At 36.7% G+C, this 27,390-nt stretch overlaps 2 protein-coding genes across 3 annotated transcripts in view; both read right to left on the reverse strand.

Moving 5' to 3' along the window:
* Positions 1–2,834: 2,834 nt before the first annotated feature.
* nipal4 (NIPA like domain containing 4) lies at positions 2,835–10,100 on the reverse strand. The gene is made up of 6 exons (XM_066716815.1): positions 9,493–10,100; positions 8,271–8,519; positions 7,740–7,796; positions 6,093–6,183; positions 4,776–4,936; positions 2,835–4,593 (listed from the first exon to the last, which is right to left on the reverse strand). Exons 1-6 carry the CDS (start codon positions 9,530–9,532, stop codon positions 3,977–3,979), a joined length of 1,215 nt encoding a protein of 404 aa, XP_066572912.1. The 5' UTR covers positions 9,533–10,100; the 3' UTR covers positions 2,835–3,976.
* A 1,148-nt stretch (positions 10,101–11,248) lies between these two features.
* Positions 11,249–27,390, reverse strand: part of cyfip2 (cytoplasmic FMR1 interacting protein 2) — a 29,919-nt gene continuing 13,777 nt past the window's right edge. Inside the window, exons 15-31 of one of the 2 annotated variants that reach the window (XM_066716816.1) lie at positions 25,636–25,783; positions 25,064–25,217; positions 24,623–24,779; positions 24,190–24,286; positions 23,567–23,643; positions 23,256–23,364; positions 22,753–22,872; positions 22,036–22,235; positions 21,836–21,923; positions 21,605–21,748; positions 21,248–21,338; positions 20,555–20,685; positions 17,814–17,886; positions 17,338–17,459; positions 15,338–15,576; positions 14,993–15,140; positions 11,249–14,520 (exon numbers count right to left, since the gene is read on the reverse strand). In XM_066716816.1, the coding sequence (XP_066572913.1) occupies positions 14,353–14,520; positions 14,993–15,140; positions 15,338–15,576; positions 17,338–17,459; positions 17,814–17,886; positions 20,555–20,685; positions 21,248–21,338; positions 21,605–21,748; positions 21,836–21,923; positions 22,036–22,235; positions 22,753–22,872; positions 23,256–23,364; positions 23,567–23,643; positions 24,190–24,286; positions 24,623–24,779; positions 25,064–25,217; positions 25,636–25,783 (2,266 nt within the window). In that variant the 3' untranslated portion in view covers positions 11,249–14,352. The remainder of the gene's footprint in view (positions 14,521–14,992; positions 15,141–15,337; positions 15,577–17,337; positions 17,460–17,813; positions 17,887–20,554; positions 20,686–21,247; positions 21,339–21,604; positions 21,749–21,835; positions 21,924–22,035; positions 22,236–22,752; positions 22,873–23,255; positions 23,365–23,566; positions 23,644–24,189; positions 24,287–24,622; positions 24,780–25,063; positions 25,218–25,635; positions 25,784–27,390) is intronic. The other variant, XM_066716818.1, reaches the window with a different exon arrangement.

Here is a 27,390-nt window from a genome sequence, read left to right on the forward strand (position 1 = left end):
TCTCCAGACCTTAATCCCATAGAAAATCTGTGGAGGGAGCTGAAGGTTCGAGTTGCCAAACGTCAGCCCCGCAACCTTAATGACTTAATGATCTGCAAAGAGGAGTGGGACAAAATCCCTCCTGAGATGTGTGCAAATCTGGTGGCCAACTACAAGTACTTTTTGCCACTAAGTACTAAGTCGAAGGGGTCAAATACTTATTTCCCTCATTAACAAGCTAATCAATTTATAACTTTTTTGAAATGCGTTTTTCTGGATTTTTTTGTTGTTATTCTGTCTCTCACTGTTAAAATACACCTACCATTAAAATTATAGACTGATCATTTCTTTGTCAGTGGGCAAATGTACAAAATCAGCAGGGGATCAAATACTTCTTTCCCTCACTGTATATTCTACCTTTACAAAGGCAGAACTGGCAGTGGAAAGAACTGCCAAAACAGAGAAATAAGTGCATGAACGGACAAACTCAGGGGAGAGAAGGTCAACATATAAATGAATGCAACACAAAGGGAAATGGACAGATAAACTTAAACAAACAGAACACAAAAAGGGGTGAACTCACATTTTAACAGTAAAATATCCAAGTATTTACAGTTCAGGGGTCCATTTCCCATCAGGTCCTGTGGGGCTTCTGCATATTGATGAACCTGTGTGGTTCCGACTGTCCATAACTGTCACAATATGTTTGACTCAAAATCTGCCTGATTTCATGGAGCTACGTTTTTTGACTTTGAAATGACTCAGAATCGCGCATTCCAATTTTCAACATTTTATGGGAGAAACCCCCCAGACCCCTCGCCTTGAATTACTCATTCCGCTATGGACTCATTGTGCATATAACTCTTGTCTGCCTGTTCTGATCACTTTTCTTTCAAATTCAATCTTGATCACATTGCAAACCCAGGTCTCTGGATCAATGCCTTGATTAGTCACCGGTTTCATCATGAATGCTAATTATTTTGTATCAGGTGTAGGGCTAGCCACAGGTTGACTGGTGCACAAAATCATTTTGTGGATATAATGCATACTCGGTTGTTCATTCTTTCCACAGAAGGCAAAGTACATTTTATGTTTCATCCACAACATTTCCAAGAATTAAATAAGTGGGCATTTAGTGGGACAAAATGTGAATTATGTTCAGGTAATGTGAATTATATGCACAAAATGTGCGTTTCGAGGGACAAAATACTCATTATGTACACAAAATTATAAATGATGCAAAAGGCGCGTTTTGTGAGACCTCTGCACATGTCCAAGTCAGATGAGGGGGAGAACAGTCTGTTAATGCGACAAATGCATTTCGTGGATGAGGAGATGCATTTTAAATACTTTCGTATGTCACCACATAATTTGTTGCAGCGCCTACAGCCATGCATTGTACACTGGTCGCCCCAAGCACTGAGCAACTGTCTGCAGCTCTCAAAATCTCCTGCTCAACCACTCAGCGCTTGCTTGACGCAGAACACGCTGTTGAGATTTGAGGAGTGCGCATTACCTCCTCTGCGTGCTATGCTTACCCAGAACCCCCTGCTCTGCGTCGTTATGCAGAGACGCATACACGTATCTACACAGAAGCACAAATCAGGCTTTAGGGGGAAAAATTGAAGGCTGTACATTTTCTTAGTCATTTCAAAAGCTGTGTTGCAACATACACGTTTAATTTATCCTTGTTACCCTGTTTTAATTTGTAATTAAAAAACTATCATCTTTTACTGTTGAAAATAAACAAACATATATTGTGAGAGGCAACAGAACAAGTTTAGAAAGTTATCGGACACTGGAGATTAAAGACCTAACTTTACAGATGAAGGGTTATTGCTGGAAACAATATGAAACAAATTAATATATTTAAACTCGTTGTGTAAATCAATCCTATGATTTTTTACCAGTATATAAACAGCAGTAGTAGTTTGTTAAGTATTTGTAATGTATTTTTATAATGTATTAAGTATTTGTAATGTATTTAAACCTAGTAATACAGGGTAGACTGACGCTACCTGATGACGAATTCAGTTAACTCAGCCCAGAGCCAGCACTAGGTAAGAAGCAGGGCCGGTACTGGACAGCAGAAAATGTATGTAGCGATTAAGTAACAGTTTATATTTAAATCTACTTCCCATTCTCTTTTGAAAAATTGCCATTAAAGATAGAAAAATTACTCAATGAATAATATTGAAAATGACACAGAATTAATATCCAAGACTTTAACATACCTAGAAAAAAAAAACTTCAACCCATTACAATTTAAATGAAGATGGATCTCATTTTCACTATTGTTAATATATCTGTCCCATACTGAATATACTCTTATGGAATAACAAATGGAAAACATTTACAACCACACTGAAATCCAGTTTCCAAATCTTTAAACTAATTTAATTGTGACTGACTATTTTCATGTAAAATCACCCATTCAGACCTCAGATAAGAGCAATCAATCAAAATTGAATTTGTATTTAAATAAATCTACATATATGAAATAGTAATATCTATCAATAATAATAAAAGTTCAAATGGCACATTACCTGATTTTAGGGCGCTGGAATCAAGTGCAACCAAAATGCCAGTGTAGGGTAAACGATTTTTCAATAGCAAGAAAACAAGGATTAATGGTGTAATAAAATGGTACAGCATATCTGTAAAAAAAATTACACATTCTAAAGATCTGATGTTAAATGTATTCACACCTTTATCAGGTTACTTTGTGAATGCTCATTTGAGTTAATTTATAGAAGAAAAAACACAATAAGGATACCAAATGGTTGTCACATTATTTTGTTAAAAAAGCCAAGTGTAGAGGGTTGTAAAGATGCAATACATATCAGGGGCAGATGTAAAGTTAAAAATCAATATATTTTGATCTGCATAAAAGTTCATGTCAGTAGCAACCAACCAGTGGATTTTTACAACCAAATTGAAAGGTTATCATAATTCCACTAAAATAACAATTGTAAGAACCACCGTTTTTGGTTGGAAGGAACACATTCAATTCAGAAACAGTAATAAATTTTATTGGACCATAGATTGTTCTCTATCATTTACATTCAAGAAAAATACATATGTTTCACACAAAAAATAAACAGAAAACAAACCTGAAAATGCTTGCATATTTACACTCACAGTATCAGTCCATTAAAGTACAGTTAAAAATAGATTTTTAAAAGTTAATTTGTAAAACATTTCCTTTCAAATGTATAGCTCATTCTTCTCAAATATGCTGAAAACAATTATGTTTGGTTAAATACACAAATGCTGATACTTTTGTAACCATTCAATCTTGAAAAGCTGAAAAGAAAAGACTCTCCCCAACAATCTGTTAGGAATGTAAACCAAGAAAAATGTATTGCCAAAAAGTCTGGAACAAAACCGCAAACCTTTGCAAAGTTGTTCCATTTTGTTCAGAAACATTTAGTCTGAAACTGAATTCATTATTTAAAAATCAGTGAAATCAATAACTGAGTTTTTCCACTGCATGTATTCATATGGTAGTAGATTTCACTGAAAGGCATTTCATTACTTGAATTGGATAAACAATAATAAATAACTTCAAATATACAGATTTCAATGTGGACTACCATGACCATCATAAACATTACAGCTGTGCTTCTTTAAAATTACAAGATTGGAAAGAAGCTTTGCAATACACAAGCATGAATTTTCACTTGGAAATGTTCATAGAAAGTCATTCTAAAAATCCAAATCATCCCAGACCTGTGTGTTCTTGAAACAAATCACGATAATCTGATAAGCATGTGGTGGAAACAAAAAGGAGATGCTCCAACGTTAAAATCTAAGGACCAGGACATTTTAAAATTAATATATAAAACCACAGATCTGTTCATATTGTTTGGAGTTTCAGAGTATTTCAACATCAACAAAATACTGTTCACTGTACCTGCCACTTCACCAAGGGGTCATCAGCAGCCAAACATTAAAATTATTTAAAAATATATACATTATGACAAAACCACTTAATTCAGCTTATTATAAATACCCTTGGTGACTCTTCCATGAAAGGAGGTAAGCATTCAATGTTGTCAATGAGAATCCGTTTGTCATCAGCTTTGACCAACTGAGGCACAGGTTCTTCCTGGCTTTGATGGACTGGTTGTGGAAGGTTTTCCAGACTGACTTTTAGGTCCTTGAAAACATGCAGCATGAAAACTCCGAAGATGATCACGGCAAACCCACAGAGAGTTCCAACAATGTCCACTCCTGACATAGAGTACCACTCCTTGAAGAGAATGATGGATGTGGTCAGGACAACAGTGGTGAAGAGCACATAGTAAATGGGATAAACCAGCAGGGTGTTGAAGACATCCAGTGACTTGTTGAGATAGTTCACCTGGATGATAACGGAAGTCACCAATGTGAAAATCATAATCCATGTAAGGGGATGCTTTATTACAAAAGGATCATTAACAAACGTCTTTATGGCAATGCCCAAGCCTTTGACTGAAGAAACCGTGAAGGCCCCAAGCAGAGAACAGATGCTAATGTAGATCAAGATGTTGGTTTGTCCAATCCGTGGTGAAAAGTAGAAGATCAGCACCATACATAAAATGAATAAAACAATAGCAAAAACAATAAAGCCTGTAAAACAAATAGAAATGGAAATAATTATCTCCCACATTTCATATCCGAAGTTACTCACGTCTTATGTATGGAAGGTATTTATTAATCTATGTGAAAAAATATTTTGTGGAATATTTTACTGAGGAATCAATTGTGTAAAAGTGTTAAAGGAAACGGGTTAGTCTTAAAAAAAGTCTTACCAGGATCCAAAAGTTTGGCAGTCATTTCTTCAAGTGTTCTAACTTCCTCCTCCTCTGGAGCATGGATGACCATTACAGTGCTTCCCAGCAGACTTAGAACACATCCCAGTTTCCCCAGCAAATTCAGGCTCTCTCCAAGTAGGTAGGAGGACAATACTGCACTATGGGAGACAAAAACATAAAACAATTACTTTGTTGACAAAAAAAAAGTTTGTAGTCCAAAACCATTTGTACTTCTTTTGAGTAATCTCTCAATACAACAATTGGAAAGGAAGGACAGAGGCTTAATAAACTGATTCACAGAAGTGGTATGATTCTAAACATACATCTCTTTAGTTAAAGGCCTGTGAATTTTTGCATGAAGAAAAAAATAAACAAAATATACTAAATAGAACATTAAGATGGGTTTTGAAAGAAAGACATTTGTACCATTGCAAATTCATGTCAGATTTACTTGAAGTTGCACTGTTTGCAGAAATAGGTAAACACGGGAAGCTACATGGGTATAAAATGGTGCACCTTAAAAGCATTCAACAGGGCTTTGTGGAAACTCAAGCCACCATCAGATGCCTTCTTCACACACTGGATCCTGAAGGAGTCGTGTTAGAATGTCTCACACAAGTAATGTTAGTTTATTAAGTTTCTATCTTTCCTATCCAGTTCTGTCGTATCATGAGATTACCCATACATTTTGTCCGCCCTGGGGCAGCAATACACTTCCGTACATTGCTGATATACCTAGAATCTCTTATTGTATACATATTTTCCACACCAATTAATAATGTCAGAAAACCAGACAAAAATCAGAATACACTTAACAGGACATTTTCAGTATTCTCGCTCATATCAGACCCTACGTTTACTGTAGCTCTCTGTCCTGGCCACTCACCACCCTGTAAGGAACACACTTGTCCTTTGACACCCCCCTTACTGCAGACGTTAGAAGGACTGAACACCTTTTGTACATGCTACCAAAGCAAGCATGCCGTAGTCTTCCAATGCAAACATATTTGGCTGGAGAGTTTGGCAGTGTATTATAGAGCAGCTCCAGGGTGTGAGATGTTTAGGGACCTATGGGAAGAGGCTTATGTATAGGGACCTGTGCAAGCATGTCCTACATATATCTAAAAGGAACAAACCAAACACATTTTCTTGAGACGGCTAAGACAAACATTCAAAACTACTTTACACACGACATAATGGACCATTAAGCACTGCACATGACAGTCTAACATTGAGGAGAAAATGTCCCTTACTCGGAAAAATACCAGGAGAAACCCTTATATTTAATACGCCTGAAGGAAAGGTACAACTTACCTTATAAGTACACTTAAGGCACCCAATGGAGTTACTACTGTAGCTGGAGCAAAAGCATATGCAGCAAAGTTTGCAGCTTCACCACCACCCACTGAAGGAAATAAAGAAATAGGAGACCAATAACATTTATATATTTCATCAATTGTTGTAATAAGCACTGGAAACTAAGTACAACTTGCATTTATTTAATTCACAGCTTAAGTTAAATTGAAATATCACTTTTTAGAACTGAATTAAATGTAAAACAAATAGCTGACCAGACAATTTGAACTGATTGTTGCCTTAAAAAAACAAAAAAAACAATTTATATTATATATTATATATATACACACACACACACTCACCTAAAGGATTATTAGGAACACCATACTAATACTGTGTTTGACCCCCTTTCGCCTTCAGAACTGCCTTAATTCTACGTGGCATTGATTCAACAAGGTGCTGAAAGCATTCTTTAGAAATGTTGGCCCATATTGATAGGATAGCATCTTGCAGTTGATGGAGATTTGTGGGATGCACATCCAGGGCACGAAGCTCCCGTTCCACCACATCCCAAAGATGCTCTATTGGCTTGAGATCTGGTGACTGTGGGGGCCAGTTTAGTACAGTGAACTCATTGTCATGTTCAAGAAACCAATTTGAAATGATTCGACCTTTGTGACATGGTGCATTATCCTGCTGGAAGTAGCCATCAGAGGATGGGTACATGGTGGTCATAAAGGGATGGACATGGTCAGAAACAATGCTCAGGTAGGCCGTGGCATTTAAACGATGCCCAATTGGCACTAAGGGGCCTAAAGTGTGCCAAGAAAACATCCCCCACACCATTACACCACCACCAGCAGCCTGCACAGTGGTAACAAGGCATGATGGATCCATGTTCTCATTCTGTTTACGCCAAATTCTGACTCTACCATCTGAATGTCTCAACAAAAATCGAGACTCATCAGACCAGGCAACATTTTTCCAGTCTTCAACTGTCCAATTTTGGTGAGCTTGTGCAAATTGTAGCCTCTTTTTCCTATTTGTAGTGGAGATGAGTGGTACCCGGTGGGGTCTTCTGCGGTTGTAGCCCATCTGCCTCAAGGTTGTACGTGTTGTGGCTTCACAAATGCTTTGCTGCATACCTCGGTTGTAACGAGTGGTTATTTCAGTCAAAGTTGCTCTTCTATCAGCTTGAATCAGTCGGCCCATTCTCCTCTGACCTCTAGCATCAACAAGGCATTTTCGCCCACAGGACTGCCGCATACTGGATGTTTTTCCCTTTTCACACCATTCTTTGTAAACCCTAGAAATGGTTGTGCGTGAAAATCCCAGTAACTGAGCAGATTGTGAAATACTCAGACTGGCCCGTCTGGCACCAACAACCATGCCACGCTCAAAATTGCTTAAATCACCTTTCTTTCCCATTCAGACATTCAGTTTGGAGTTCAGGAGATTGTCTTGACCAGGACCACACCCCTAAATGCATTGAAGCAACTGCCATGTGATTGGTTGGTTAGATAATTGCATTAATGAGAAATTGAACAGGTGTTCCTAATAATCCTTTAGGTGAGTGTATAGTATTATATATTATTGAGCAATCTATAAAAAAATCTCACAGTAAGCAATGTATCAGTGCAATGAGCTACCGGACATTTAACTTACTTGTCAATAGACCTCCCCACCACAGCCAGTCTTTCAGGTAACCATGACCACCTTCACCTGGTGTACAAAACAAATTTGGTGATTGTTAGGATAAGTGACATGCATGACAAGCCACATAAAATGATTTTTTGTAATTAAAAAACCTGTTCTATTATAACCAGGTTACAGAGAACCTGGCCCACGTTTATCTAACGGTTGATTTCACATTTTCCTGTCCACTCTAGCATGCTGCAGTTCCCTTATTTGACTCCTTCCCTACACATGACCTTTCACGTCACCTTAACTAACCTTTTTTTTTTTATTTTTCCTTTTGAAACTTGTATTTTTATCTTAAATGATATACAATGATATACAATTATATATATATATATATATATATATATATATATATTGTGTGTGTATATACACACACACACACACACACAAGAATTATGTCACAATGTCAAAATGTCATAAAATAGACCCAGAATAGACAACTTAAAGCAATTGTCATATGCCTAACCAGTTATTGATTTACTTTAGTATGCATACCTGCTCTGGTTTCCCCCTTGCGAGCCAGTCTTAAGAGAGCCCACTTTTTCAGAATGACACTGCCCCCAATAAGGCCAGCAGAGAAGATAGCTAGACAAAGGCCGATCCAGAAGTTGTAGTTTCTCCATTTGTCTACTGGGGGGTTGTTCACAGTTGCATTGTTGATATTAAGGGGGTCGGTCCCATTTACTTCATTTAAAACCTTGCAAATGACAGTTTGTGATGGGCAGGACAAAGTAATGAGTGATCCTGTGAAAGAAGTCCAAATATGTTTTTTTAAGTCTTAAAATTTGGAACTGTACAGCATTATTGAAGTCACTAACTACATGTAATACATACATTCAAACAATTTCTTATAAAAAAAGAAAAACATGAAACAGGAAGACTATTCTTTCAATTGCAAAATGAACAATAGGTCGAATGGCCTCCTCTTGTTTGTAAACCAAAAAAAGTAAAAAACTAGACCAGCAAAAATAAACTATTGTTTTAAGCAGTCAAGAATCCTACATTTATTCTAGCACTGCTTTTTGCAAAAGAAGTTAACTTGTTCAAAGCCAAGATAAGAGTCCAATTTCCATCAAAACTCAAAATGATGAGGTCACATTTAACATTCCACTATATCCTGCTGTTGTCACTTGGTTACCTATTAAGGTTTCTTTTTTCAGCCTGTTTAGATCATCTATGTTGTATAGATTTCCATAGGCTTCAACTGGAGTACATCCAAGACATTGTCAGTATCATTCATTTCAGTTTGTTGAGAATTGGTAAGAAATAAGAGACACTTGTTTCTTGAAGTTACAATGTTTCACAATTTTCCTGTTTCTCACCTGTTGCTCAGCAACATGTCAGTGTTTTTTTTGTCCAGTTTCATCATAGACAAAATTATTTCAAGACCCAAGAACAAAACAAAACTGACATTAAATAAACTGTATATTACAATCATAAAGGCAGCCTATTTTGCCCGTTATACTGGTTCAGGTAAACTTAGATTTGTGGATTTCCTATCTACTGAACTGCTATACTATAGCTTGACTATACTAAAGTGAGACAGACAACATAATAAAAATATAATGCATCAGTCTATGATCTTTACCCCGTTTAAATATGAACAACTACATAGATCAACAGTAAGGCCGTAGCCTCTACCTGGAGACAAACGCACAAACACATCAGTGAAGCCGACACTCATTATCAAAACTCAATGAACGTGTGAACAACTTACCGGTTTGGCACGAATTATTCCAGAGCCTAAAATCTTGCATCTTTTTTGTATTTAGACGCGATTTTGTTGTTTTTCTGGCCTTGTTCTTTGCCAAGAATTGAGAACAATCCCCCCAAGGCTAGACTGTAGTATCCCTGCGTTTGAACGCTGGTGCTGCTGTTTCTGTACCGCCGCGTTGCTCCGGCAGCTCCACCCGCATCACCTGCTCTGAAGGACGACAACGCACCTGAGAGCCGCGCCGCCCATCCCTGTCACAGGCTGATGACACCGCAGCCTTCTGGCCACACGGGCTGGTCAGTTCACTCCAGTCCAGTAAAACCATTGCAAAACGGTTAGTTCAGTGAATGAAGTGGCAATGAATTAAGTAGGGCCGGTGTGCTGGGTCACAGGCAGTGGATTCATTGGATTCAGTTCCTTTCGAATTCCTGTTCGAACTGGAATCCAAACATGACGGACAACATCCTGTTTTGCTCTTCATAACAAGGAATTAGATTAAATTACACACGCAAGGTTAGCTTTATTATTATTCATAATAATGTTTTAAATACCAGTGCATTATAATGTTCATTACACACGCACAGTTCATCCATGTCATTGCAGTCATATCAGCGAACAATGCAAAATTAGTCAATAACTTTACATAACTTGAGTTGTCTATATATATATATATATATATATATATATATATATATATATATATATATGGGGGTGGACATTCCCATCAATAATCGGATAAATGAAGTAGTAGTCAGGCTACAATTATTATATTACTGAGTGATACAGAGGTTACGCATGATATCCTAGTAGATACTATATCACTTTTGTCAAAAGATAATTATACCTAGTGAAACATTGCAAGACAGTATCAAGGCTATTTCACAGGAGAGAGAGAGAGAGAGACACGCCCTGTTCGCACAGCCCAGGTTTCTTAAATCAGGGAATAGATTTGTAATAATTGCAGGTTGATACACGTTTATTTCATGCCAGCTTACAAAGAATGCAGGGTGTTGAGGGTTCTTAAGCCATTTCAAAAAATTTCCCTCATTTATGGATATAAAAATGATATGAACTTTTCCCATGTTTTTCTGATTATTTTAACTTTTGTGTCTCAAAAAAAAAAAAAAAAGTCCAAATTGTATTGAATTATGAAATCTTGAAGTGGCAGTATTTTCTGTCAATATCTTACTCCCAAGGTTATTATATTATTGTTTAAAAAAACATAATAATTTAGGACACGACTGACTGCTTTTCCAGAATGCTTTTTGAGTTTACAGGTAAAACTATAAACCTATTAGTTTTCTCCAGAATGTGGAAAAACCAGAAATACTCAGGGAAATACCAATACCCTGAAGACAGCCAGTGATTGTATCTTATATAGTTTGCAATACACTAGGAACAGGTTACAAATGCATTTTTGTTTTAATAGTTATGTACTTTAATATAATTCTTTATTTTCAGTTAGTTATTTACTTGGTCACTTCAATAAATTAAGTTCATATTGAAAAGCAACCAAACCATTTCAAAAGATCAACAGACAAAACCTCTGAAGACTTAAAAAATAAGCATTGATGTTTATAGAAATTAAAAAATGTACCTTACTTGTCCGACACACGTAGCCTCTGTTATTTTCCTCCACTTTTCGATCCTTTACTAAATAGCTCTTCTAGCAAAAAAATATATGATTTATGAAGATGTCAATGGCCAGAAACTCCAATATTGTGTTCTGTCCAATACACAATGAGATTTTAAAGACGTCTTTAAGTTAGGTTTTATTTCATGGAAATACAACATACTTTCACTTTAGCTTTCATAGGACCTTTTTTGTTTATTTGTTTTTTTTTCAGGACATGATCACTTGAACAACAATATCATGAACAAAACTTTATGTCACAAATAGAGCCATGTTAACAATAAATTACACCTGCCATGCTAACTTTTAAAATTACATGTTTTAAATTAACATGTTCATCCTTTATGGAACAATACAGTGGATTCATGTATTAATAAATACAGGTCAAGAAAACAGCTACTTTTTAAAAAACAATCATTGTAAAACCAGTTAATACTTTAAAAAAACCGAAACAAACAAACAACAACAAAAAAGAGAAAAAGAGCGGAGAAACGCATTCAACAACGAATAAAACTTTACAACAAAAGCTGCCGTGCATTTTTCACAAGTGTGTTTAACTATTAATAAAAAATGGAATTGCTTTCTTTTAAACATAAAATGAAAAAATAGATATTCTGGTAACACTGCTAAAGTAAAAAGTCAATACCCATTAATACTGTCTTATCCTTTTTCAGAGAATTGCTTCTCTAAATTAAGAGGAATCAATATATGAAATTGTGCCCTGCAGAAGGTCACAAAATGAATGCAAAACAATCTGACCCTTTTTTTCCACAAATACCATAAACAGGAATGAACAGATTATATGATCTTTGTCACTGCCTTCAGAGCTCATGTGGTCATTCTTTTAACATGATTAAGACCAGGGTTTGGTATCATAACATTGTATAAGTAAGAGGTATGTACTTTGTTCAGTATTTTTACAGTTTGAGCACACATTTATAATGCAAATCCTTTCACATCTAAATTGCTTTTTTTTTATTTTATTTTATACAATGTTATAATCTGATAGTTGTAAAAAAAAGAGATGTCAGTGAAACTGCAAATATTAGATATTTGCATAAATGGAATGCACCTTTGTTTTTTGTTGTTGTTATTTTAGCAAAAAAGCTTACAAGACTTCACTTTCTCAAATACCAGTGAAAAACACACCAAAGCTGAAAGGGGCATTCACACTCTCTACTAAACACTGGTAAGAAATGACAAAAAAACTAAATACTGTAGTAAAATGTAAAATTGTGTATATAAAGTGTATTTCTGAATGGTTTTCCCGATTAGTTATGCATTTATTTTTAAATGTAAAAGGTAGCACATACTGAAACACTTAAACATAGGGATGTTATATTAATTAAAGCATCCATTGATTAGGGTAGAGTTTTTTATTTCTAAATACAGTAACCTATATTTGAAAAGGGGGTGGGCAGGATGGCCAACCATTTCCACAAAACATCACCTCTTTCTGAGTTAACGTGCTGCATATTTATCAGTGCTTAAAGTGAGAAAACATTTCTAGGTGATCACTGGTTCTTTTGTTTCTTCTTTACAACAGGGTGAATGGAACAGGTTTTATTTTGATGTAACTCCCAGCAGAAGTAGTGCTCCTCAAATGGAGAATTACACCAAACATATCTGAAACTCATACTACTCTCATTTACTGAGCTGTCTTTTGAGCAGATTTATTAAAACCACCTTGTTAGGAAAGAAAACCTAATTCCAAATTCAGAAAACAAATGTTAGATTTAGTTTTAGCAGGTAGAAATCATTGGTTCCATACAATGGGTTCCAAAGCTCTTGTATATCTTTACTTCCCTCAGACAGAAAGGAAGTACAGACAGTGGTTATCACAGAATCTCAGTGATAATTGCATTGACATTGACTGCTTTCCTTGACTCCTCTAACTGGTTAGAAATACAGCTAGAGGGCCTTTCAGTTTCAGTGTATATCTTCTTCACAGGGTGTGTTATGGTTACTAAGAGGCAGATTTAGTTGAGCATTAAACTACTGGGCCTAAAAGGTGTGGGGCTAGATATAAAATAACCAAGGAAATAAGCCTGGTACAGCTTTCGGAGCCCCCGAAGAAATCTATTATTCAAGAATAAAATAAACTGATTATAAAACAGTTGGAAGTTAACGGTTGTCAATAATGTGTAGAATTACTTTGTAAAGAAAAGGCAGCTGTCTTGTTACACTTGTGAAGAACTTAAATCAGAGGGAGGCATGCAGACCAATAAGTGAAACTAAATGTATTATTCTAACAAATTCAATATTTACATTAAGTTGTTCTTTAAACCACAATAATATACATGAATTGATTAAAAATAATTTATTTTCTCATTCTTGAAAAGATTAAAGAGACAAAAAACCTTTGAGTGATGGGGGGGGGTAGTCTTTTTTCTTAATTTCAATTCTGACATTAGTACTGACCCATTGACACATTTCCCTCCAGCTAAATGTTCAGGGTTCTGAAAGACTTTCCAATGCTAGCAGAACCTTAATAAAGTGTAATATATAAAAGCAAACATCAAGGTCAAACTGTGGATGCACCTTAATGATATTATATTGTCAAGTAAAACATTTCCACCCTTTAATGTCCCTAAATATTCTTGGTCTCTGCTGCTCTTCAATAGGGTCAATTCAATTTTTATGTTTATTTTGGTAAATCTGTTATTCAACAGCTTGGAAGAAATTAATGTCACAGAAAACATGTATTAAGTTGCCTGTTTAAAATGGCTGTCGTTGTATTTAAAAGTTGATTTAGTTCAGTGACAATAAGGCCACTGAAGACATACTGATTTAAAGCAATATTTCTTGTGAAGAACCACATTTCTGTTAAAGGGAAACCTTTAAAATGTTCTGCTGAAATTGCCTGTGAACATGATGCTGACTGTAACACACAAGGATTGAGGTATAATACTTCTGCAGTCTACAAAGGAGGAAGTAAGTAACTAATTGAAGGCTTAAGGGGCTGAGAATAATATTGTATTTACCCTTTGTAGGTAATGACCACTGAAAATTGCTTGCAATGACTGAAGATCAGCAGTCGCAGTTCTTTCCCTGCACCATTAAACTGCAAATTCAAAATGAGAGCATGCGACGATTGGATGAAAATATCAGCCTAGCATTCAAGGCAAAAGGTCGCAACTGTATTTACGGGATACGTAAATCTCGAATACCAATTTGCCAAAAACCAGGTGAAGAGTTTGCTATGTTAAAGGCTTGCAGGGGGGCTTTCTTCAACAGGTGGTGGCCAGGGACTGGTGTATGGGCGGCTGGAAACAGCGCACGTGTTCTACTGTTGAACTGTCCGTCTCTACAGCCTTCATGTACTTGTTTAAGATGGCAAAGATCTCATTGTTTAATATCTGGTATTTTCTGATGCGGTCAGCCATTTTCTTCAAGGGCTAGAAAAGGAAGAACAAAAAACAGTGGGGTGTCATTATGTCACTATAGTTTCGTTTGGCAAAGATACAAGTCATAATATGAAACCATGAATTGTTTCCAAAAAATGTTCCATCCTAGTGAAAATGATTCATCATAAAGCCACTCAAAAAATGCAGATTACCATCTTTTCATGCTGTGTGAGAGACGATTATTAAGTCATTATGTGTCATCTTAAGTATTCCAGCAGTAACGATAATCTGAATGGTTAAAAATATATTTTATATTTATTAAATCAAATAAGAATGTCAAACTATGCAATTTAGATAATAATTAATTTAGGAAAGCAGAGTCAGTCTGATAGTAGTTGCAGATATATCAAAACTTACTTTTCTGTAAACCTTTTCAACACGATTTGCACAAAATGAATTTCTCTTTTGATAATACACAATAAGATTATGTTTATGACTATATATAGCACAGAATTTAATTTACCACATTTTTGATTATTTCATCCTTTCCGTCTTGCCTCTGGACTTTGAGGAGGTGGTAGCAGAAGTCAAACAGATCAAAGCGTCGCTGCTGGCCTAGTAGGACGATGATAGAACAGCCGGCCCAGTTCAGCCCATCACCAAAGCACTGCCTGTGTGGGAAACATGTCAGCCCTATTAACATTATTACTGCTACACTGGGGAAGCATAAATAAAAACACTAACTGGGAGCTACAAGAAAAACCTTAAAAATAAAAAATCCAAAGATGCCCTACATGAGGCACATCGATATTCTTTCCATGCTTACAGTGCAAACCATTAAAGTGACTTAGCAAGGAACAATACATACTCTGCTGTGAACTCATTGGTCCCCACAGGGATGCAGTAGACAAACTGCATGGCACTCCAGAGACGATGAAATTCAACACACTCATCCACATGCATGACCCCATTGGTGGGAGGGGGTCCCCGCCACACTGCATCCTGCAGATAGCTTCGGATGCGGGTCAGGATCACCTCGAACATGGACAGGCCACAACACAGCCGCTCCTTCGTCAAAAGGTCTCCCTCTCTCGCGATCGCGATTTGCTGGAAATAATCAACATCTCAATCAAATCGAAATAGCAATGCAAGGTGTTCAAGAGAGACGTTTTATAAATATTGAGAAATGGCTGGTGAGGGGATTCTGATGGTCCTAATCCATCTCTCACTATGCTGAGAACACTGAACTATAAGGAAAACATTCTGTCTGGCGTAGCATCTCTTATTTCTATATCTTATCTCTCTCTCTCTCTCTCTCTGTATATATATGTTTTTATTTATTTTCCTTTTTGTTCTATACACTGTTCAAGCCCTATAGATTCTGTAGTAGAATAGAAGTTGCACCTCTAGTAGAATTACAGAAGCAGCTGTTTCATATGACAACAGCCTCTTGAGCTGCCAAAAATATACTCAGCGGGATCCTGTAATTTGATCCTAAGCACTTTAAGGATAAACTGTACACACTTCTGGAACTTTTCTGTTCCTGTGTATTACAGCAAAGTGTTTATCTTGTGTGTGGCACTTCTCCACTGCAAAAACCTGTTTGTCAGAAACAGGAAGGTCATCTTGCACAGCATCAGCAAATGTGTGCATAGTAAGGTGAGTATGCTGGCGCTTTTGTGCAATGACTGTGTTTAAAGAGGAATAAGTATCATACTTCCCTGTAAATTGTAATCAAATGGGCCAGTTGTTCTTTGTTCCTTTTACCTGGGAAATCTTTAATAGTGCTTTCTGCATGACATGGCATAATTCCGCTTTCTAGGATTCATGTCATACATTTGATCGTATCTAAACTTTCATTTCATACTTTTCAGACAATGTGGACAGTGTTTAATTCCAGGCCACTCTTTAGTGAGAGACTGGGTATCGACTCCTTTTAAGATAACTGTAAAATACTCTCACACTTGTGTTCAGGTGGTGATGAGCTCATAAGGGCTGGGTAACACGAGACAAAGCTATATGGCTCTAAATATATAAATAAATAAGTGCAAGGATTTACATGAACAGGATGAACAATGTGCTGAATGACAATATCCACATTGTATGTGACTATTAGAAAAGAACAGGAGAAAGAATTCATGGAGTAACTGTGCAGGCAAAAAAGCAAACAAAACATCAAAATGGCACAACACTTAATATTGAGTGAACCAAGGTAACTATGTGACTAAATATCTAATAATCTAATTTAAATTTAAGTTTATCCAACAGTTCTCTTCAATCTTTAATCTGACTTTAAGCCCACTAGCCCCCCAGAGGATATCTCACTACTTGTCTTTTTTCATTTAGTCATTGAATTAAAGAAGATTGTGTAAGGATTGTGTGGTTTGTATAATCTCTAGTATCAAATACTGCTGCTCTGTCCACTGTTTAAACTACACTAGTTTTCCAGGTTTGTACTTCAGGAGATTCAATTTAAATTAATATTACAAATCACAAACGGGACAAACAGGTTTCTGCTCTATTTATTAAAGTCAAACTTAATCATAGGGGCTCTTTATTAATAAGATAATGCCTGTGTGGAAGGTGAAAGAAGTCAGGGACAGTTAGCCTGACTAATCTAACTGAAAAAGAGATGGTTCATGAAGGTATCGTCTGGAGACATTACTCAGCCCAAACAATCCATCCACTTGCCCCTGTATTAGGAAAGACTATAGGCATCTGGAAAGTTTATATTTGCAGTTTATAAATGCAATAAAACATATTTAATTAGGGAAATTTATTTTCATAAAACATGACAACTTTTTTGTAATCAGGTGCATCTTTTTAAGTTTGTCAGCATAAAAATATGAAAGGTTTATGTCCTCTCACCCGCTTCCACGTGTATCCACAGCTTACCTGAGGGGTCCCCAGCCTCTCAATCAAAGGAACCAAATGAAGTGGTGCGTACTTTGCCTCAAGTCTTTTCATTCGGACTTCTAGACGCTCTCCCTCTGATGAAGAAAAAGGAGAAAATCAGCACCATCAATAGCCTTTGGGCTATGTTTTTAATTTCTTCTGCCAGAAAACGTTTCCTTCAACTCCCTGCAAGAATATATCTAACAACCCATACAAACTAATGTCTAAATAGCTCCTAACCTCTGTAAATTTTTTAACAAAAGTGAGACATGCGATTTCAAAAGGCAAAGGTAGTAATGATCTTATCAGTTATATTTAGCTTGTGCTAGAACATTATTTTGTGTATTGAGATAAAAAGCACATTAAAATAAATTAATATACACTACATACACAATAATATGAACTACTATGTTCAATACATAGTCAAAGAAAAGGGAAAATAAAATTACCTTTGATGTAAACTCTAGGAAGGATATTTTGAAATGGTGCGGCATGAAGTAAATCACACACTTCTTCCTGGGACTAAAAAAAGAAGGCTGTATTTAAACTGCAGTATCCTTGGATTCAAAACGTTTACACAAAAAAACAAGCACATTTATCTAAGGGAACATTTTAGCATTCCTTCCTTCTGTTATGCGATTCCCTCCTTGGTGTTGGGTTATTAATATAACATTAATAACCCAAAGCCCTTTTTTAGTATATATTTTTTCCAATAAATTAGAATAGTACCCTTATACAGACCTGTACAGAATAAACAAACCGTCCTGTTTAGGGAAAAATAAGGGTATTATGACAGCTGTAATTCAATGATTAAAAACACTACATTCATATTGGAAGGTCAGCTTTAAAAAAGGAAAACAAACCAATTTGCAAAGCTACAGCTGTGAAATTAAATATAACCAACAATGAAGGAGAATCAAAGATGAAATTACATTTCCTTAATGGCTTCAGTACTTTTGTTTGTTCGAGGAATGTCCTCCATGTAAGGACAGTACAAATCAAATGTTGTAATTCCAACAACACACCCCTCTGGTGGGCAAACTGTGCATCACGTCACAGAGTGCTACTGTCATAGACATAATATAACAAAAACATGGTTCTGATTAATCACTGACCAATAATTCATCAATAGATGTGGTAGATTTGCTTTTGGTACAGTCACCACAACATATTTCAAAGATTTTCAAAATCCACAGTTACTTTAAATCAGGGGTGGCCAGAGGCAGTGAAGTTTGTCACAGAGTCGGGTGGCTGAACCTGCGAACCTCGGTGGCGCCCTCTAAAAGAACTTAAATCATTCTTATTAGGTCCTGTTTTCAGAATAGTCTCAAAGATAAAACAAAGAGACTAAACTGACTTACAAACAGTGGTGCACACACACATTATAAGCACTCTGCATACAAATCGAAGTCCTTCAACTCCATCATATTCCTAATTAACTAATTGACCAATTTAACATGTATACTATAACGATGACATAATTTTAACCAACCCAGTTTTATAAATACATTTTGCTTTTTTGCATTGTATATTAGAAAATTAATTTGATGCACTTTGCATGCAGCTTCATAGGACTTTACATCACATACATTTATTATTTCTTGCAGTCTGTAATCTGTACTTATCAGATATGTTGCATCTTTGTCACTGGTACACATAAGCAAAACAAAAACAACAACAAAAATCTACGGAAAATAGCGGCAGAAGAAGTGTTGTTCTTGTGCATTGTTTGTAGATCATGTTATGAAAAATCGCAAAGACTTAAGAGTTTTCACCAAACAGAAAATGTAAAATAAAAGTTTAACATGCGATGGACAGCTATTGCACAGCAGAAGTGCGACATAAAACATCCAGACACTGCATGTGGCCTGATTGCCATGGAAGCCAAGGGTATAGAGCCCTGTTTTTTGTAGTGATAAGAGGAATAGTTATAGACTTTAGCATTTTGTTTTACCATATGATGATACAGGAGTTCATCACACAGACATCTCAGAAAAATACCCAAGTATCTGCAGTATTTTGCTCATCCCCCGCCCGAGCATTATTATTATTTGTTTTCGAATTAATTAACTACTCCAAAATAACTGTTCAAATACGTAACAAAAACAAAGATACCTTGTTTCCATGGCAGCCCTAAATTAAAACTGAGCAAGAAATGAACTTGGTGATAAACAGCTACTGGTACTAATGTGCTTGTTACCATAGAAATGACCTAATTCCTTACCACCTTTGATGTTGCCAGCATGTAATAAAAAAGATAAGGTTTCAGGAGTAATTAATAACTGTGACCTGAAGAGCTCTTTTGCATTTCCTAAAATCCTGAAAAATAACTGAAATGTGGAAGAAACTTTCACCACAATGAATCATTCTGTAACAACATAATCATTCTGAATTTGCAACATGGGTTCTTGCCCTCCATTTGTAAAAATACATCTTTGACAACAGGTAGATCTACCCCTAAGGAATTCAGCGAGATACCCAGCTTAAAAGCAATGTTAAACGAAAGCAGCTACAAATTAGTTTGTATGATTACATACACAAACAGCGGTACTTGTAGACTATGCAGGGCAACATTCTCACATGCACTCAGGAAAAAATGATGTTGCTTATTGTAAAGTTTACTGGATTAAGGTCAAAAGTGATTTGTAACAGCCTTGAAATTAAAGCTTTCTAAAATACAGTATGTCCAAAAATAAAATAAAAACTGTTGGAAATTAACTCTGTCAGCAGCACTCTTTAATAAATGGGTATTCATATAACTGATTGATCTGTGTAGACAGCTTAGTCAAATGTATTTTGAATGTAGGTATTTTAGGCATTTAAAATTTTAATAACACAGAATTAGACAGATGATGTAGTCAACTCTCTCATGAAAACATATTTTTCATTGCAATCAAAATATATATTCAACAAATATTGACTCAAATTATTAATAATTCAGAGTTAATTATCTTGCAGGAATGAAGTAGATACATGTAATTGATAAAGATGCTTGTGTAAAACAATCAACTCTTTCTAATTATTTTTCATGATTTTTAGAATTGTCTGTTAGAAAAATACAGTGTACATATTTTGAAACTTGAGTTTCAGTAAACAATTATTCAAATATATGAATCAAGTTTATCTCTATGAAGATAGCCAGTTAGATATATGTAAGGGACCTGCTATGTATGAGATGTTATGTTCTTACCAAAGCTTGCTCTATCAGCAGGCAAAACAGGATTGCATTCCCCACTTCTCGAAGACTCTGAAATACATCCGTCTTCAGCTCTGCGTATTCAATTATGTCTTTCAGCTGATGGTGGAAAAACTCCAAAATACCTAGGAAACAAAATCATAACATATAGCACTGGAAAGAGGTGACTAACGTGGTCATTGTACACACACACACACACACACACAGAAAGGAAGAATGCAGTGTGGTCTAATTTAGGTAGTACATGTTACTTTAGCATGGAGAAAGTTCTCACATTCATTACCAGCTACATGTTTATGAGCCAAGGAGTCCTATCATCAGGTGTTAAAAATAAAATAAAAATAATAAAGATAATTTCAGAAAGGAGAACTCTATATGAAGAGAAAGCTGATATATATTTTCTCTTTTAAATTTCAAGTTGTTTTTCACTTGTCCATTCACAGAAGAGTCTGGATGTGACTGTAGGTTTACCGTTTGAAAGGAAAAAAATGTAAAAATGTATTTACAATCTACCATATGTCACAAGCTTAGTTGAATAGTAAGCGTATCTTGCACAGACCATCAAACAATATGAGAATGGTGCTCTGTCCATGCGGCAGGCAGTTTATAAATCTTTGAGAAAACTGTGTCAACATTACGGTGTGTTGCTTCTAAGCCTGCCCAAGAGATGAAAGAATAGTGTTTCACCTGGAGAGCCGTACTCATGTCTGGGCAGGCGACAGATCTTGGGCATCACTTCTATCAGGGTTTTCACATACTGTAGGATGGTGCCTTGGAGCTGCAATGAAATAGAAAAAGTCAAATTTAAGGAATTTTTTAACGGCTCCAAAAAACTCAATCTTTCAGTGTGGCTGTCACCAACTAAACAAAGTGACAAGATTGGTTCTCAGCAAACCGGCTTCAACAGATTATTCCCAGGCAGGTTTCTTCCAAAGCTTTAGGCCCTATTCCCATTAACCCTTCACGACGACAGCTTTGAGTCCGTTCAACCAAAAGCATTTCTATTTGCAGGGATGTTACGTGAACATCCTAATGAGACGTTACCAGGCTCTTGACAATCTTCAGGAGCTCCTCCATCACCACAGCAATCCCCTGGTATCCGAGCAGGCGACAGATAGTCTTAAAGTGCGGAGGTCCCACAAAGTTGCGGTAAGAACTGTAGATGTGGGAGTATGCAATGTTCAAGGGCTGTGAAAAGAGGAAAGAAACCACATGCAGTCAGACCTGCTTTCAGTCACACAGACCTTTATGGGAATAAAGATTAAAGATACAAACCTTTGACCCGTATAGATAGTAAGGCTGGACATTAGCAGGTTTGTCTCTTTGTGGCTCTTGGGTGAAAGGAATTGCTGTCCGTACAAATCTATGGGAAAAAGAGAAATATCTTACAATGTCACCAAAGCTTTAAATTATATAGAACACAGGAAAAATGTCACGCTGAGCACTGAACACAATCTGCTCTGTGAAGCTCACACCTGTTGGTAGAGCCGTTGTAGCAGTAGTTGGGGAGAAAGTCGAAATTCAGCTCCCAGAAGACGTGGAGAGTGATTCGCCCATAGGGAGCCGAGACGTTGTGGTTGGCCTCTCTGAACATGGCATCAAAGCTATCCAGGGTCATATGCTTCGACAGGAGCCGGTGAGTCAGCCGATTGATTTCCATTAACCACTCTAGCTCCTACAAGGGAGATGCATAACAAACCCAGTTCAAAGATCTGTGCTGGCTGTAACATAACAAATGCGTCGTACATTCTCAAGATTTAAACCCTCTGTGGAACTGGCACAAGTTGGTCTAGCAAATACAGAAAAACTAAAACATAAATTACTAATATCTCAGGACATACACATGCCACAGTGTGTATAAGGTGAAGAACTAAGGAGGTAAGGTAAGGTAAGGTAAGGAGGATTAAGAATGCCTGATTTGGATTTTAGCCAGGATGCTAGGATTAGCTTTCCTACTCTTGAAAAATGTCATATGATCTTTAATGACTACTTGGAGTTAGGAGCATGGTTTAATATCTCATTAGGAAGACGGTGCCTCCTACTGCACAGTGTGCCCTTTGGACCATTGTTTTGGGGAAATTCTGGTACAGGGGGATTCCAACAGCAACCTGATATTACTTAAAGGTCTCCCATCCAGCAAAACCAGGCTTCAAGGTGGAATGCCTGCTTTATTAAAGTTAAGTGCCTCTTACCACAATGGAGGTCAGATCTTCACTTTCAAAGCGACTAATCGCCTGGTCAAGAGATTTGTACATCGCAGCTGATATTCTCTGAGTGATTAATCTGTTCAGGTCAATTGATCTACCTAGAAGCTGGAAAACAAACCAAAGAAAAAAATATTTTGATTTTATGAACTGTTTTTTTTAATTATAGTAAAACACCATTATAAACAGCACAGTGTTTACTTAAATATTTACTTTGTTAGTAAACTGCACAAATTGATTAAGTTAAATGATGATGAACCTTTCTTTAAATGTTGTTACGAAAAAGCATTACATTGATATCGAACTTAATAGGGTGAATATGGAAGTACACTTCCTAAAAACTGGGTCAGAAATGTTAAACCTATAGATAGCTTCAATGTAATGTGCTGAAATGCAAGGTATTGAGAGGAAACTAAAAATACCACATAGTAATGGTTTAAGGTGTTAGCTGTCCCCTGGGAGGAAACAAATGTGAAGCAAATTGCAAATACCTGTACGTGTCTCTGCTTTAGCAAGGTCTCATAGCGGTTGGAAGGTGGGTAAGGAATGATCACCCCATAGTTTTTGCACTCAGCTCTAAATCGCTTGTCAAGCAGAACACTGTAAAGACAAGAAGAAGCACGGTCTCTCTCTCACTCCACAAATATTTCTCACACAGCACTACCAACCGTACCTCCCAGTGTACTGACTGATGCATAGGAACAGAAATTAAAATACATCTATTAACAGTCTCATGATATAACTATGTTCAACAAGAAGTCCTTGAAAAGCTCTCAAAAAGTAAATAAACCAAAAACTATACCTGCCAGCCATTGCTTTATAGTAGGCAAATATTTGATCTGCCAACTTGTAGACAAACTGATCAAAACAAAGATTCACCTGAAACAGAGAAAGTTCTCAAAATTAGACTGCAGTATTGATTGTTTTTCAAATACCTTCATCTGGATTTAAAATTAAATGATGGGAAAAAAAGATGCATCAGCAAGACAGCCCAAAACATGTATGCAGGTCAAAGTGGGAGTGAACTCTGTGGATTGTACTATTGATCATAATTTTAATTATAGCAGGAGCAAGAATAAAACGCCAGGTCTACATAAAATACAAGAAAATACATGATCACACAGATTACTTATTAGGGACAGTCTATATTGAGGAAATTGTCCTATGTTGCCTGGTTTATTGTTGAAAACACTGTTAGAATAGCAATAATTAAGTCAGCTAGCATTATTAATGTTCATAAACATGTTTAAAAATATTCATATAAATCATTAGACAATGATTTATAAGTAGCAGCTGCAGACCTGTTTATGTTTTTCGTGTTTCACATTCAAAAACAGCAGTGTACACAAAACACAAATCTGCAGTAGAGCAATGAAAAACAAATTCATATTTATTTTATATTGAATACAGTCAAGAAAAAAATACCTCAGCTTCAATTTCATCATAGAGGAACTGCTTCTTAAATTTTGTCAAAGCGTAGTATCCACTGTCATTGTAAAGGTCCAGTGGGTAAAGAACATATCTAGGTCAAACAAGAAAATTATAGGTTATTTTCACAACATTGTGTTTGTTTGTTTAGAAGCACTTGAAAAACATGATTCTCTTTATTCACACAGAGGTCAAGCTTGGCAGATGTAAGTGGTTTTGGACCATCTTTATTCCCTTCTCAACATTCATGCCAAGGCATTAATTAATGTAACACAATGAAAAACAAATCTAATTTAGAATAATGTTCTGGACACGTTACAAAAAGTGTACTTCTGCTCTGAGACCACTGCCAGAGTATTTCATAGACTAAAGAATGTCTAATATCGAGTATAGAATGTCTGATATAGACTATATAATGTCTGATGCTTACTCCATCATAGAGGGCTCTTTGGTCTCAAGAATGTGATCCGTTAGAATCCAGGGCATGGACATCTCAATGGGGAACTGAATTCTGCGGCCCATTGTCAGCTCCAAGAAGAATTCTCGGAACCAGAGTTGGGATAAATCACAGCATTGCTGGAGAGCTTCTGTAGATCCCAAAAACAAACACAGGTGTTATGCCTCAGCCAGAACACTGGGCAAAAAACTATTTTCTACTTCAAGGCATGCTATCACTTGACACTTAATAAAAAATAAAAATTTAGAAATTAAGCAAAATATTACTATAGGAAATGGAAATCCGATAACAACTTTTAAAATATGTAACAATGAGAGATAAAATACATCATAAATACTTCATTGAAATCCTCTGCAGAATAGTAAACAAATATAATTTTCTATCTCATCCAAACCTGCAGCTCAAATAACCTACCACTGAAGTTAAGAAGATGAGTAAAGAAAAAGGACTGCTTGTGGAAATCTTCGATGGCCAGGACGATGGGCCCGTCCAGGCTGCTTCGCAAAGTTTTTTTAGAGCCGCTCTTGTCAGCGATAAGTGACTCTAACATGGTTCTCACCATGTAAAGCTGCCAAGAAAAAAAAAGATTCTGAGTCCCGTGACTGCTTTACATGTGACCTCTCAGCATCACTTTAAGACTGAACTTCCAGAGGAGCATGTATGTTAGGGAACAAAATATGTAAACGCTTTATAATAATGAGATTTATTACATGATTTCTTATTGGCTTATGAGTATTGGCTTTGGTTCAAACAAGATACAAATCAGTGTGAAGGGACAAAAGATGCTGGATGCAAAGTAATTTCTAATATCGCACAATGGTCACTAACCAGTTATATAAAATGCATCATGTATGCACTTTTTCCACCTTTGAACATATACAATCTACTTACATAAATCAGATTTTAATATCACTTTGCTACGAACTTCCTATCTTGTCCCTTGTGTCAGGCCTGTTAACTATGACAAGTTAAAGAATTCAACTTACTTGGGTGCTTGAGGGTCCAACTGCACGACGGGGGACTTTAATATCAAAGCCTCCTTTGGGGTCCTTCTCTCCCCTCAGACAGGGGTCATTGGGGGGCTCTCGGGCTCCTTCCCAGTCACAGATTGTCTTTCTAATAGCCTGCAGAACGCTGTGAACACATACAGTGATGCTCAAAATCCAAGCACAGAAAAAGATTAAACCTATTAAGGCTTCTGATGAACCTGTTGACTCCAGCACTCTGTAGCACCATGAAGCAGAAGATATCTGACTTTATTTACCACGTTTGGCAGTAACATATACAGTGAGGGAAAAAAGTATTTGATCCCCTGCTGATTTTGTACATTTGCCCACTGACAAAGAAATGATCAGTCTATAATTTTAATGGTAGGTGTATTTTAATAGTGAGAGACAGAATAACAACAAAAAAATCCAGAAAAATGCATTTAAAAAAAGTTATAAATTGATTTGCATGTTAATGAGGGAAATAAGTATTTGATCCCCTATCAATCAGCAAGATTTCTGGCTCCCAGGTGTCTTTTATACAGGTAACGAGCTGAGATTAGGAGCACTCTCTTAAAGGGAGTGCTCCTAATCTCAGCTTGTTACCTGTATAAAAGACACCTGTCCACAGAAGCTATCAATCAATCAGATTCCAAACTCTCCACCATAGCCAAGACCAAAGAGCTGTCCAAGGATGTCAGGGACAAGATTGTAGACCTACACAAGGCTGGAATGGGCTACAAGACCATCGCCAAGCAGCTTGGTGAGAAGGTGACAACAGTTGGTGCGATTATTCGCAAATGGAAGAAACACAAAATAACTGTCAGTCTCCCTCGGTCTGGGGCTCCATGCAAGATCTCACCTCGTGGAGTTTCAATGATCATGAGAACCGTGAGGAATCAGCCCAGAACTACACGGGAGGATCTTGTTAATGATCTCAAGGCAGCTGGGACCATAGTCACCAAGAAAACACCAATTGGTAACACACAACGCCGTGAAGGACTGAAATCCTGCAGCGCATTTACAGGCCCGTCTGAAGTTTGCCAATGAACATCTGAATGATTCAGAGGAGAACTGGGTGAAAGTGTTGTGGTCACATGAGACCAAAATCGAGCTGTTTGGAATCAACTCTACTCGCCGTGTTTGGAGGAGGAGGAATGCTGCCTATGATCTCAAGAACACCATCCCCACCGTCAAACATGGAGGTGGAAACATTATGCTTTGGGGGAGTTATTCTGCTAAGGGGACAGGATAACTGCACCGCATCAAAGGGACGATGGACAGGGCCATGTACCGTCAAATCTTGGGTGAGAACCTCCTTCCCTCAGCCAGGGCATTGAAAAAGGGTCGTGGATGGGTATTCCAGCATGACAATGACCCAAAACACACAGCCAAGGCAACAAAGGAGTGGCTCAAATGTCAGCCTCGAAACCTTAATGACTTGGAGAGGATCTGCAAAGAGGAGTGGGACAAAATCCCTCCTGAGATTTGTGCAAATCTGTGATTGACAACAAGGATTTTGCCACCAAGTACTAAGTCGAAGGGGTCAAATACTAATTTCCCTCATTAACATGCAAATCAATTCATAACTTTTTTTAAATGCGTTTTTCTGGATTTTTTTGTTGTTATTCTGTCTCTCACTGTTAAAATACACCTGCCATTAAAATTATAGACTGATCATTTCTTTGTCAGTGGGCAAATGTACAAAATCAGCAGGGGATCAAATACTTTTTCCCTCACTGTAATTATAAATAT

This window comes from Amia ocellicauda, chromosome 11, assembly GCF_036373705.1.
Source record: "Amia ocellicauda isolate fAmiCal2 chromosome 11, fAmiCal2.hap1, whole genome shotgun sequence".
Lineage (NCBI taxonomy): Eukaryota > Metazoa > Chordata > Actinopteri > Amiiformes > Amiidae > Amia > Amia ocellicauda.